Source organism: Rattus norvegicus, chromosome 1, assembly GCF_036323735.1.
Source record: "Rattus norvegicus strain BN/NHsdMcwi chromosome 1, GRCr8, whole genome shotgun sequence".
Lineage (NCBI taxonomy): Eukaryota > Metazoa > Chordata > Mammalia > Rodentia > Muridae > Rattus > Rattus norvegicus.
In genome coordinates, this window is record NC_086019.1 from 58,092,835 (window position 1) to 58,105,520 (window position 12,686).

General features: G+C 40.7%; 1 protein-coding gene across 37 annotated transcripts in view; it reads left to right on the forward strand.

The window, feature by feature from the left end:
* The window catches only part of Afdn (afadin, adherens junction formation factor), a 129,441-nt gene that overhangs the window by 51,770 nt on the left and 64,985 nt on the right, over positions 1-12,686 (forward strand). For 26 of the 37 annotated variants that reach the window (XM_063282476.1, XM_063282481.1, XM_063282455.1 and 23 more), the window contains exons 6-9: positions 2,114-2,271; positions 6,241-6,352; positions 7,604-7,771; positions 10,261-10,305. In XM_063282476.1, the coding sequence (XP_063138546.1) occupies positions 2,114-2,271; positions 6,241-6,352; positions 7,604-7,771; positions 10,261-10,305 (483 nt within the window). The remainder of the gene's footprint in view (positions 1-2,113; positions 2,272-6,240; positions 6,353-7,603; positions 7,772-10,260; positions 10,306-12,686) is intronic. The other 11 variants (XM_063282497.1, XM_063282509.1, XM_063282503.1 and 8 more) reach the window with 1 other exon arrangement.

The window sequence follows — 12,686 nt, forward strand, 5'->3', positions numbered from 1 at the left end:
AGATTTAGTAGCTGAGCAGTTAAGTCTTCTGTAGGCATGGCATTGCCTGCTTGGCCATACTGTCATGTTTCCGTTCTGCAGTCTGCACATACTTCTTCTAGGGCTCCTTCTCGTCCCCTTCTTTTTCCTCCTCCGCCTTCTCTTCCTCTTCTTCCCTTTTCTTCTCTTCTTCCTCCTTTTCTTCCTCCTTTCTTTTCTTTCTTTGCCTTCTCCTCCACCTCCCTCCTTTCTTTCTACTCTTTCCTTTCTTTGACAGGGTTTCACTATGTAGTCACTATGTAGTCCTGGCTCTCCTGGAACTCACTATGCAGCTTTGAACTCACAGAGATCCACCTGCCTCTGCTGGAGTGCTGGGATTAAAGGCATGTGCCACTGCTCCTGCTTTGTTTCAGGGCTTCTTAACCATGAAGGTATAATGGAAAATAGATTAAGAGAGTCAAATCAACAGTAATGTGGCATATGTGTATTTCCACTAAGAAGGGAACATACAAACAACAGAACACCTGAGGAAATCTAAATTACCCTTCTTACTTACAGGCCCCTTAGATTGACTGTATACCTGTATCTAACAATTAGTTCGTAGTGCCTACGATTGAAATAGCCCCACTGTGGTAGCAAATGCCTCAGAAGTCTTTGGATTAAGTACCTGAGGTCTTCTGTTTCCTAGCTCACTTTTTTTTTTTTTTTTTTTAAGTGAACCAATGACTTTTATTAAGGTTACTTATTTTTTCTAAATTATATTGTTCTTGGATATTTTATGTATTTACATTTTAAATGTTATACCCTTTTCCCACTCTCCCATATACCCTGCCCCTTGCTCTGCTTGTATGAGGATGCTACCACTCCTGCCCACCCATTCCTACAATGCCATGGCATTTCCCTACATTGGGGAAAAGAGCCTTAACAGGACCAAGGGCTTTTCCTCGTATTGATGCTGGACAATGCCATCCTCTGCTACATACGTGTTTGGAGTCATGGGTCTCTCCATGTGTACTCATTGGTTGGTGATTTAGTCCTGGAAGCTCTGGTGGGGTCTGGTTAGTTGATATTGTTGGTCTTCCTATGGGGCTGCAAATGCCTTCAGCTCCTTCAGTTTTTTTCTCTAACTCCTCCATTGGGGGGGGGGTCCCCTTTTTCAGTCAAATGGTTAGCTGTAAGCATTGTCATCTGTATCAGTAGGGCTCTGGCAGAGCCTCTCAGGAGACACCCATATTGGACTCCCATCAGCCAGCACTTCTTGGCATCAGCAATAGTGACTGGGTTTGGTGGTTGCACATGGGATAAATCCCGAGGTGGGGCAGTCTCCGGACGAACTTTTCTTCAGTCCCTGATCCACTCTTTGTCCCTGTGAGTATTTTGTTCTTCCTGCTAAGAAAGAATGTAGCATCCACGTTTCAGTCTTCCTTCTTTTTTTCCCCCATTGGATAATTTTTATTTACATTTCAAATGTTATCCCCTTTCTTGATTTCCCCTATATAAACTCCCTATACCATCCCCTCCCCCTTCTTCTATGAGGATGTTCCCTCACCCATCCACATAACCATTCCTGCCTCCTCATCCTGACATTCACTTACACTGCGGGGAGTGAGGTTGAGACTTGGCAGGACCAAGGGTTTCTTCTCACATTGGTGCCCCATAAGGCCATCCTCTGCTACTTATGCAGCAGGAGCCATGAGTCTGTCTACGTGTACTCTTTGGATGGTGGTTTAATCCCTGTGAGTTTTGGTTGGTTGGTATCATTGTTCTTATTGGGTTGCAAATGGCTCTAGCTCTTCTAATCCTTTCTCTAACTCCTCCAATGCTAGCTCACTTTTAAAATACTGGTTTGGTTAATGGAACTGATTCTTGATGTATTTGGGCTGTTTGCTTCAAATGAAAGCTTCAAAAGTAGAACTGGAGGAAACAGGTCTTGTGGTTACAGGGTTGAGGAAGGTGGGAACAGGGAAAGAGCACTGCACCACAGTTCTTCCCTGTGGTAGAAGCCAGCCCCAGGTCTGTACTGGATACATTTGTACCACTGTTGTTGGTGCCTCCTAGTGATGGTCAGTGTCAGCAGCCTCTGTCATTGACCTAAAATGAAGATGTACTCAAAGGTGCACAATTCTTTCTTCAGGTGGAACACTGAGAATCTATGCAGACAGTTTAAAACCAAATATTCCATACAAGACAATCCTGCTGTCTACTACAGATCCTGCAGACTTTGCTGTAGCAGAGTCCTTAGAGAAGTATGGTCTGGAAAAAGAGAACCCCAAGGACTACTGCATTGCTCGGGTACGTAACTACAAGTTGACTTCTCCCCAGGATTGTTCATGATAAGGTCTAGCATTTAAAGGAAAGATTGTTTTTTTGAGACAGGCCGGTGCCGGTGCTGGTGCCGGTGGCGCACGTCTTTTTTTTTTTTTTTTTTTTTTTTCTTTTCTTTTCTTTTGTTCGGAGCTGGGGACCGAACCCAGGGCCTTGCGCTTGCTAGGCAAGTGCTCTACCACTGAGCTAAATCCCCAACCCCGGAAAGATTGTTTTTTAAAAAATTTTGGTGTATATTCACTCATATTCATGACCCCACCCCCATACACAGAGGAATAGTAAACAAATGTAATAAAAACAAATTTGTGTTCTTAAAAGTTAAGTTGAATAAAATGTAGCCCAAAGTTATTTTACCAAAGTTAACTTCATCATTAAAGTTTTGATAGGCATTCCTCCAATTTTTATTTTGTGCATATGTTATATGAGTCAAGAGGAGTATAACCAATCTATGTATTTGTAATAGTCTCAGCAGTGCTGCACAGTGGAGAATGAGAGAACCATGTGGCTGTTCGGTCTAAGGTGTGGGCATCACGTGCATAGTGGTCCAGTCGTGCTGCAGTCCTGGTGTGAAGCTGAAGGTCTGGTAGCTCCCTGGAGAGTCACTACTGTGATCCTCTGTTGAAAGACTTGAAGAAGCATAGGAGTAATGTCCACGGCAGCCATGGAAGTGTAGGGCTTGCACATGCTGCTGCTTTCCTCTGCTTCCTTCCTTTTGTCTTGTTTAAGCCCCCAGTCTGTTGGTGCTGCATCCAGGGCTGATCTTCCCCACGTCAGTTATTAGGCCAGCCAACATTAAACACAGTCCAGTGTGGTTGGCATTCAAGATCAGCCATCATAGGCAGCATAATTGTATTAATACTAAAATCTCCTTTCATGATCACCTGCAGCTTCTCAGAGGTACTCTACTTGTGACACTAGTTATCAAGGAATATAGTGACTGTTTGTAAAATGAAATTGATCTGTAGGAGTAAGTAAAACAGATTTTCTATTTAGCCATAAACCAGTTAGGAATTCTTAGCCTCTGAGTCAGTTATAACTAACAGTAGCTTGTTTTTTGCTTTGGAAGGAAGGATTTGTTTCAGTGCTTTGAAGGTTTGGTCCATTGTGGTAGGAATCCATGGCAGCTGGACTGTGAGGCAGCTGCTCACATTCTATCCATGGTCAGGAAGCAGAGAGAGAAATGAATTATAATAGATTTTAAAACAAAGATAGCTGGTGTTTTATTACAGTAAGTGACTTAAAAAGAAAAATTTTTCACCTGTGTGTGGGTGTGGGTGACATGGTACCTTCATCACTCTCTACTTTATTTTTGAGCAGGCTCTCTCTCTCTCTTTTTTTTTTTTTTTTTTCTTTTTCTTTTTTTTCGGAGCTGGGGACTGAACCCAGGATCTTGCGCTTGCTAGGCAAGCGCTCTACCACTGAGCTAAATCCCCAACCCCAAGCAGGCTCTCTCTTAACTGAGCCTGGAGCTTGCTGCTTTGGCTGGCCTCTGAGCTTCAGGACCTTGTCTCCTCTCCCCCAGCAGTGAGGTTATAGGTTTAGGTCTTCTTTGTTGTTAGTGTTTTCATTCTTTGAGCATTTCATATGTGCACACAATGTACTTTGATCATATTCACTTCTAACTCTTCCTCCAGCTTTCCCCCAGCCCCCGCTCAACTTTATGTTCCCTTTCAGTTCAGCTTCAAATATATTTATTCATGGGCGTGGAACCATCAACTAAGCATGGTCAGTCTACCAATGACCACCCTCCCTCCTGCAGAAGTCACCAGCTGTGTGTAGCTCCTTAGCTATGGGGTGGGGCTTGGGAGCCTTTCACTGCTCTGCGATGGGATGCTGACTGACCAGATCTTGTGCTGGTCTTATGCAGGCAACAACAGCTCCTGCTGAGTTAGTGGTCCTGTGCTATTCAGAAGACACTTTTTCAACTCTCTCTCAGGCACCTCTACCCACTGAACCATCTTGTTGGCCCATTCTTTTTAATGTTAATTTTAGCTTCTATATAAATCAGTATGTTCATTTTAAGTTAATGTTGCTATCTTTTCCATTATTGAGATACCCAGTTGACCCAGCATTGTTTGAAAGCCTGTTACCTCTCTCTGAATGCTTTGATCAGTCACCTTCATTTGTGTGAGTCAGTTTATACATTCTGCTCTTTGCTGATCTCTGTATTTCTCTTGCCTGCACTTTAAATGTTGTGCATCTTTCATGAAATGTGGTGTTGCTAAATTGTATGACAAGGGGAGATTTTTATATAAACCAAATATTAATGTTCTATGGAGCTACACAGCTTGATCTATGATAATGAACTTTGTAACATCTTCATCTTTTTAACTAAGTGATTTGTTTTTGCTATGAAAATTAGAAAGTAAAGTAACCGTTTCTCAGGGACCTAAAGTTACAGAAGCAGACCATGAGCTTCATTGACAGTCCTTTTTGAGCTTGTTTGATTCCTCTGGAGAAATTCTGGTACTTTGGCCTTTTGCTTAGTCTGAGCAGCTTTCTTGAGCAAATTTAGGCAACCTGGTTAATGATTTTACTCAAATTAGATTTGCCTTATATTCCCAGCTTGCCATAGTAAACTATAGCTGTTTCATATTTTTCTTTCATAGTCACATGATCATTTGTTGAGTATTTTAAGTTTTTTTTTTCTGTTAGCTCTCATGCTAGAATACAAAGTTAGGAGCTGCCCCTAAAAGAGCTTATAATGAAAAAGACCAAAGGTCAAATGGAACAGAGACAGTTTCTTCCAACTAGAGAGTGCTCTGTGACGTACCACACAGGCGGCCTGGACTGTGGGCTCTTAGTACACCCAGGCCTGTGACCTAGAAATGAGTGGCACAAAGAGAGCCTGAGGAGGGTCAAGGTCTGGAAGGTGCAGGATATAGAATTTAATAAAAAGTGCTAATGAAGAATGATGAGTTTTGCATGGGGATGTTGTTATTCTCTTTTATTTTTTTTAAGGCTAATTTGAAGCCTTGTACAAAGGAATGATAGGTTTCCCCAGAATTGTTTAAAATGTGTGTGTAAGCATGATGGAAGGTTTGCATGGTAAAGTCTGTTGCACTCAGACCCTTTTGTTTAAGAAGTTGAAAGTGGCTCGGCTTCTCATGTTTCTTTGCACTGAATCAGAGAGTGTAAACTACGAGTGTCTGTAGAGGCATGAACCACATTCCTCTCCCCTTGGAGTCCTGAGGGAACGGGAAGTAGACAAGCATAAGAAATAGTAACAGCACTGTTAAGAGTACAGTGAGCACAAGATTATCAAACATTTGCCTGAAAACAGTTGAGTAGTTCTGTAATATACCTAAACAGTATACTTAAAATTACACCATGCAGTTATCTTCAATAAAAACTATTTTGAGTTGTGGTTTAAGATTTCAGATCATGTGACTGACTTCATAAATACTTGCGTGAATGTGAAAGATGGCGTCAGTACTGCGGAGGACTGTAGTGAGGAGTTACCTTCCTTTAAGAGATGATTTGAAGGCTGGCTATTCTCTGTGGTTTTCCATGTGGAAATTTGTAATAAATGCAAATACTTAGTATAACTTTTCTGAAGAGACAAGTGAATAATTGCCAAATTGGCTATCTATATAAGCTTTTGTTTGAAACAATTTCCTATATACTTTATTAACCTTTTTTTTCAGTGACCAGCGGAAATTTTTTATAGTGCTTGATAGGTTTGATTCTCTCTCTCTCTCTCTCTCTCTCTCTCTCTCTTTCCCTCTCTCTCTCTCTCTCTCTCTCTCTCTCTCTCTCTCTCTCTCTCTCCTCATTCAGAACAGTGCTTTGAAGGTAGGTAGGTACAGGAGTGCACCAGTAAGTATTCAGGAGGCCAGCCTGGCCTGCAGAGTGAAACCAAAGGCTGCAGAGCTTCCCCTGAGCAGTTGCTGATTTGCTTTTGTGGTATATTCACTGTAAATTATGGTTTTTTAGGTTATGCTTCCTCCTGGAGCCCAGCATTCTGATGAGAGAGGTGCTAAGGAAATAATTCTTGATGACGATGAATGCCCTTTACAAATCTTCAGGGAATGGCCAAGTGACAAAGGTAGAGAGTACACTTTGTTAGTCCACCAATCAGATTCTGCTACCTCTTTTTCATCCGGTGACATGGAAAATGTGGGTGTGAATGTGCGTTTGTGATGGCTTTTGGCTCTAGTCTCAAGCTGTTTCTTAGACTTGCTGAACAACTCCTCTGTGGTACCTTGGCCAGCGGGGCCACACTCAGCTCATTGGAGTGTCCTGTGCAGATGACATGGCAGGTGTGATGGGCCTGACTGTGATGTCGTGGAAAGCCATCATTAAAGATGACCTGGGAAACTGTGTCCATACTGAAGATACGGGCTACGTGGTGTTTGAGCAAGTTTGTTGGGACCTGGACAGTAACCTGCACCCCTGAGGACTGTCTAGTAATAGTCCCTTCAGATACAGGCTGAGTAATCTGAACTCAGAACTTAGAATACAGAAGTGTTTGAGATACTTTGAGGATGGTGCCAAGTCGTAAGCATGACATTTTCTTATATTTAACATATATTGTACACATAGCCTGCATATAATTTGGCACATAATTTTTCATGAGTTGATGTTGTTTGTGCAGCCTGTCATGAGGTTTGGTTTTGGATAATGTAGCATTTTGGATTCAGGTGTTGGATTTAGGGATGCTCAACTTGTAATGGGTTCACACTTGCTGCTGTTGAGACATTTCCCTCTACTTCATAAGATTGATATAGTTGACTTTCTAGGTGAGTACCTTCATCTTAATGAAGACATAATAATCCTCCCTTCTCAAGTCAATATTGCATGTAGATGGATAGTTTAAAATACATAGCCCCCAAAACCCCCAAGAGTAAGTGCATTTCTAGTTTCATACTCATTCTGCAGTATTCTAGACAGTTAAAACAGTTTATTTTGAAAATTGTTTTGAATTTTGAATTAATTCATTTGAATTAAATAAAAATCTGGTCAGCTGAGATATTTGTATCTGTGTATTTGTGTGTGAATGTGTGCCGATAAGGCTATCTACAAGTGCAAGTTCATTTATGTTTAAGCTAATGTGCCATTTACTAGTATATGCGGTCCTTGGTAGCTCTCTTGCTTCTTTAGGGTTTTTCTGAGCACACAGACTAGACTAGGTCATTCTTCACTGAGTAAGATATCAATTGGGTAAGCTTGGCTCTGCTACTCCTTGAAAGATGTTATTAAAATATGTCTTCTTGGTTTTGTTTGGGCCAATGGTTGCCAGTCAATAATCATCCCCCCTGGTTTGCTTGGCTGATAATTGCCACTGTCACTCTTCCAGGGATTTTAGTCTTTCAGTTGAAGAGGAGACCACCGGACTACATTCCAAAGAAAATGAAGAAACATGTTGAAGGCAAGCCATTGAAGGGGAAAGATAGAGCTGACGGGTCTGGCTACGGCTCTGCTCTTCCTCCTGAGAAGCTGCCCTACTTAGTAGAGCTCAGCCCAGGTGAGAAAGCTGGGTAGAGTAGGAAGTGTGCTTTTTAGCATAAATGTTTCTACTTTTTAATGTATTAAGTGTCTATTTACTCAAGAAATCAAACAATCATAAAATGACATTTTTCAAAAAGCTTAAAAAAAACCCTTAAGGCCATAGAATTAATTAATTCATGAATAAAAATTAAGTTCACATGAACAAAAATAAATATAACACATACTTTAAAGTAATAAGTAGTATTTAAAAGTTTTAAATAATTAGTTCCTCTTAAGAAAACTTTTCCAAAGTAACTTTAGTTAATGTACTAGAAACAAATTGAAATTTATTCTTCCTGGAGTCAACCTCTGTGTATGTGTGTGAGAGAGAAAGGGAGAGATTATACTACTTTTGTATGACCTATGTACAGTGTTTAGTAGATTTAACAATGTCTTTGAAACCTATCATAGTAACTATAACTAGTAGGCTGCTTTAAAATAACAAGTTTACTTTCATATTAGTCTTCTAATTGTATCACAGAATTCTTGCAAGCTGAAGCTGTTATCATAAGTTTGTCACTAGGCAGACAAATACACTGACATTCCGTAAGTATGTTACAGATACACATATCCCCATGTAGTATGTCTTTAGCATTTATGTGCTCTATGTGACTTGTTTATCAGTCAGCGAAAATGACATAACTTCCAATTTAGTTAAAGTGGCAATATGTGGCCTGTATTATTAAATATTGTGAAGATATTTTATCTACTTTCTTCTAGTTAGGAACTAAAAGTAATTACAGAAAAATAGGATTAAAAAGAATATATTACGTAAATAATATGTGATTCCTTGGGCAGGTTTTTTTTCCCTCCCTCCTTCAGGTTTCAGTGTTCATTTTTATTTCTAAGGTTGCTACAGTTTCTCCCAGCTGGCTATTATAATTAACTGGAGATTAAATATGTTTTTTGTGGTTCAACAGTCTTAGGAGATAGCTGAGTTACACTGATGCAGAATAGAATAGTAATGTTTGAAAGCCACTCTAATTTATGGTCAAGGCAGTGTGCTTCCTTGGGTAGTAGTTTCATATTTATTTATGTTTGAGGATCTGTATTCATTATTAAGCAGTTTGTGAAAAATTATTGGTGCTACTTTGTCCTGCCTAGGAGTTCACGGTTAGTCAGACATCCTATGTTCCTGTTTGTGATGTAAAGACATGGTACCTGTTTACCTCAAGAAAGGAGGAGAAATGGTGAAAATGCCATTGGGTTTTAGCTGGAAACTTTGAGGCTTTTTCAAGGATGGGTCTGTCCATTGCAATTTGCATTGGATGTAGAACTTACATTTGGTAGTTGAAGAGTTTAAATGTATAGTAGAAAATAGACTTTGGAAGACAGCAGAGAGGCTGCATCAGACACCATTCTGGACTTCAGACATAGAGCGATAATAGCACAGATTGACCCAGACCTCATATCTAACGACTGCTTCCATGGTTTGCGTAGTTACTACTTGTCTCTCAGATAACCACATGCATCTAATATTGTTTTGTTTTTAAAAAGATGGTAGACCCTGGATAAAGAGCAGTTCTGTGCTACTTTTCATTAAATACTAGCAACAACACGATTGCATATTCTCTAGTACCTTTCTTAGCACTCTGTTACCTTTAGGCAATATTTATTGAGTTCCTTATGTAGACAGATCAATGGATATGAAGATGACTAAAACTGTCCCTGATACCAGGTAATAAACTGAGTTCTATTTCAGTGCCTCTCCAGATCCACACTCCCTTCCAAGGTCTCTGGGCTGCTTGTAAGAGCTGCCTTTATATCCAAGATGAGGAAACATAGGTTTCGTGAGGAAACATAGGTTTCGTGAGGAAACATAGCTCTCGTCATAAAGGTTTGCTGGCAGGTCTGAGTGCTAGAATAAGGTCTTTGTTGCCTGGGAACTGTGTCACGACACCTGAGTGAATATTTTCCTTGATGAGAAATATTCATGTGTATTGATATGTTATGGGTGGATATGGACTATATTTGCATTAGGCACATTGTCAGTCAAGTATGTGCCTCAGTGTGGAAGACTGTGAGATACTGGCAGGAGTTTTCTGAGGTGCAGGTGTGTTCACAGGTTTACAGAAGATTGGAAGTCAGGGTGCTGATTCTGTTGTGTATTGAATTTGAATGTGCCCTTTAGACAGAGGGAGCCAGCCAAGTGGGGTGGTACCCTGTCAGGTTAACTCACTGTTAATTTAACACAAGCTGTCCTGCTGCTTGGTGACTCACCTGTTATCCTGCTGTTTTCCTTAACAGTCTGCACTGGTTTCTAAAACACTGACTGGGTCTACTGTAGTCTTTCCCCCACAGCTCTGAATGCTGCTGGGTAAAATGTGCTAGTTCTTCCTTTGAAGCATCTCACTGAAGCTCACCCTTTGCGTCTCTTCTCCTCCTTCCCTCTCCCACCTGTTCTGCATGGTCTCTGTCCTGCTGATGCTGCCTTCACCTGGGTCCTGGCATGTCTCTTAATCCCAGGGAGAAGGAATCACTTTGCCTACTACAGCTATCACACTTACGAAGGTAATGCTATGCTTAATACTACTTTTGTAATTGGGGCACTCACAGGACCTCCTAGGTGAACAATGTGGACTGAGCAGACACTGTATGTGTAAGAAGTGTAACATGCTGGCTTTCTAGTCATATCTATTTAGTGTTCCATGTCTAGAGTCCAGATAATTTATTGGAATCCCCCCTTTTTAGTTGTTTATCTTTCCCAAGTTCCCTCTGGGTAGTGGATGCAGACAGAGGATTGATTGCAGACTTGTAGCTTGCAAGCAAAGGACCATTAAGTGATTTTGGGCTATGTTATGACCTGTGTCCCTTTCATACTTACAGAACAAGATAAGCATCCCTCATCCCCAAATTTGGAATGTTTTAAGTGCTGATGTGAAGCCAGAAGGGAAAGTGGCTAATGTACTGGATGACCTCATGTAATGGATGTAGTTGTCACCCAGGCACCCGAAATATGTTGGGTGCAGTTTCCTGTAAGGGTGTGTGTTCAGCTATCTATTATATGGTCATAGAATTCATATTTAAATATGGGTTCCACCCCCACAATATGTAGTATATTAAATATGTGTGTTTTTGTGAAAATCTGAGGGAAAGTTGCATTATGAAATGTGGCAAGGGCTTTGGTAGCCTGTTGTGACTGCCATGAGTCTGATTATGGCTGACCTATAATTAGGATATTTCTGATATCCTAATTTTCCAGTGGAGAGGCACTCAGGTGCTGTGGACAGTTGGCTATGTAGAGTGCTCCCTGGAGGTGGAGGACAGGTGGAATGGAGGTTGAAGGAACATCCATAACAATCTCGCTTGTGATCATCAGCTTCCAGCCCAGAGCTGGAGGTGGGTTGCCATGGGGAGAGAGGTCAGAGGCACCAAACTCTTCCAGCCATTCTTACTTGCCAGCCTCCCTCTGCTTGGATGGTCACCCACTGGTCCTGTAGTCATTAGCTTCTCTGTACTCTACACAAGGCTGTCTCTGGCTTTCTGCTGTAGTGAAGTAAGAAGAAAGGAGAGACTGGGAAAGCAGCCCTGTCTGTTGGTGTCACAATGTAGTGACCCATTGTTAGCTGCAGAAGAATGGCAATGTAAACACTGCTCCTAATAGACATGTCTTTCGTGTTCTTGTGGTTTTTAACTCACATGGTTACTATTTGATTCCTTGTAATTTATTTGTGTGGTTTGTGTACTGTATTGCATTATACTTTTAGTTTTAGTGTAACTGTTTGCTCTAGAACTGTAATTATTAAAGAAGGTCAGTAGGCCTAGCTACCAAGGAACTTGTAACTTTTAGGGGCCTATTCAGTGAGAATCTTTGTAATACAAGGTTCCTGTGCTCCGAATGTAGGAGAGGTATAGTTTGTGACCTGCCTGTGACAGTTGAGAAAACATAAAACATCCTAGGAGGGGAGGAGTCCATGACCAGAAAACCACAAGGCCACAAGCCTTGGTTTTGTTTTTGAGGCAGGGTCTTAATGTATAGCTGACTTTACACTTCTTTTCCTTCGAATTCAGCCTCCAAAGTGCTGAAATTAGTCATGCACCACAATGTTTAGCTTCTCTGATTTTGAAGTCTCATTGAAATCCAGAGTTTATGAGAACAGTTAGAGATGGGAATATCCTAACCTTAAGGGAAACAACACAGACAGTCCATTTTGGGAGGTCCATATTAGGCATTATGTCTCTGACATACCCTGGTTTCCTCTTACCTTCACCCAGTTGTTACAGATTTTGATAATTCAGAAATAGAAAATTATATCAGTGGAATGCTATTTCGTGTACTCCAAAACTAAAGTTAGATCTAGAGAACTAGGTATGTATTTATGGTGTCTTTTATTTTTAAGAGTTCAGACTACATCACAGCTGAGAGACTTTTAACAGTCTTTGAATACACACCAAAATCCCTCTAAACGCCTGAACCTCTCATTAGCTAACATTTGATTCCAATGACTTAAGATTTGAATAAGTGACTGAAGATTACTTAGGCAGTCATGAAAGTCTTACTTTTTAAAGGAAACCTTTGCAACTGACATTAAATGTTGGGCTGTGGCCTGGTATACACTAACTGCCGTGTTCTGTGAGGTCATATGTTAACTCTGAAAACACGTCTTCTGCCTCCTGTTCCTCTAGCCCTTTCCCCATCACAGAGAGTCAGGCTTATGGCAATTTCAATACACATTTTCTTTAAAGGACACAAAGTTGCATGGGTACAAAAGCTGGGTAGATCTGGAGGGGTTGAGGTATGGTGTAAACATCATCAAAACATGTATGAAATTCTAAAAAAAACAACTATTAAAAAATAAAAAGCAAAAAAAAAATCTTTTTTGGCCTTTTTGACACCAGTTCATCTCAAGGGAGTTAAACATTTCATTAGCATTTATTATCACATGAGATGG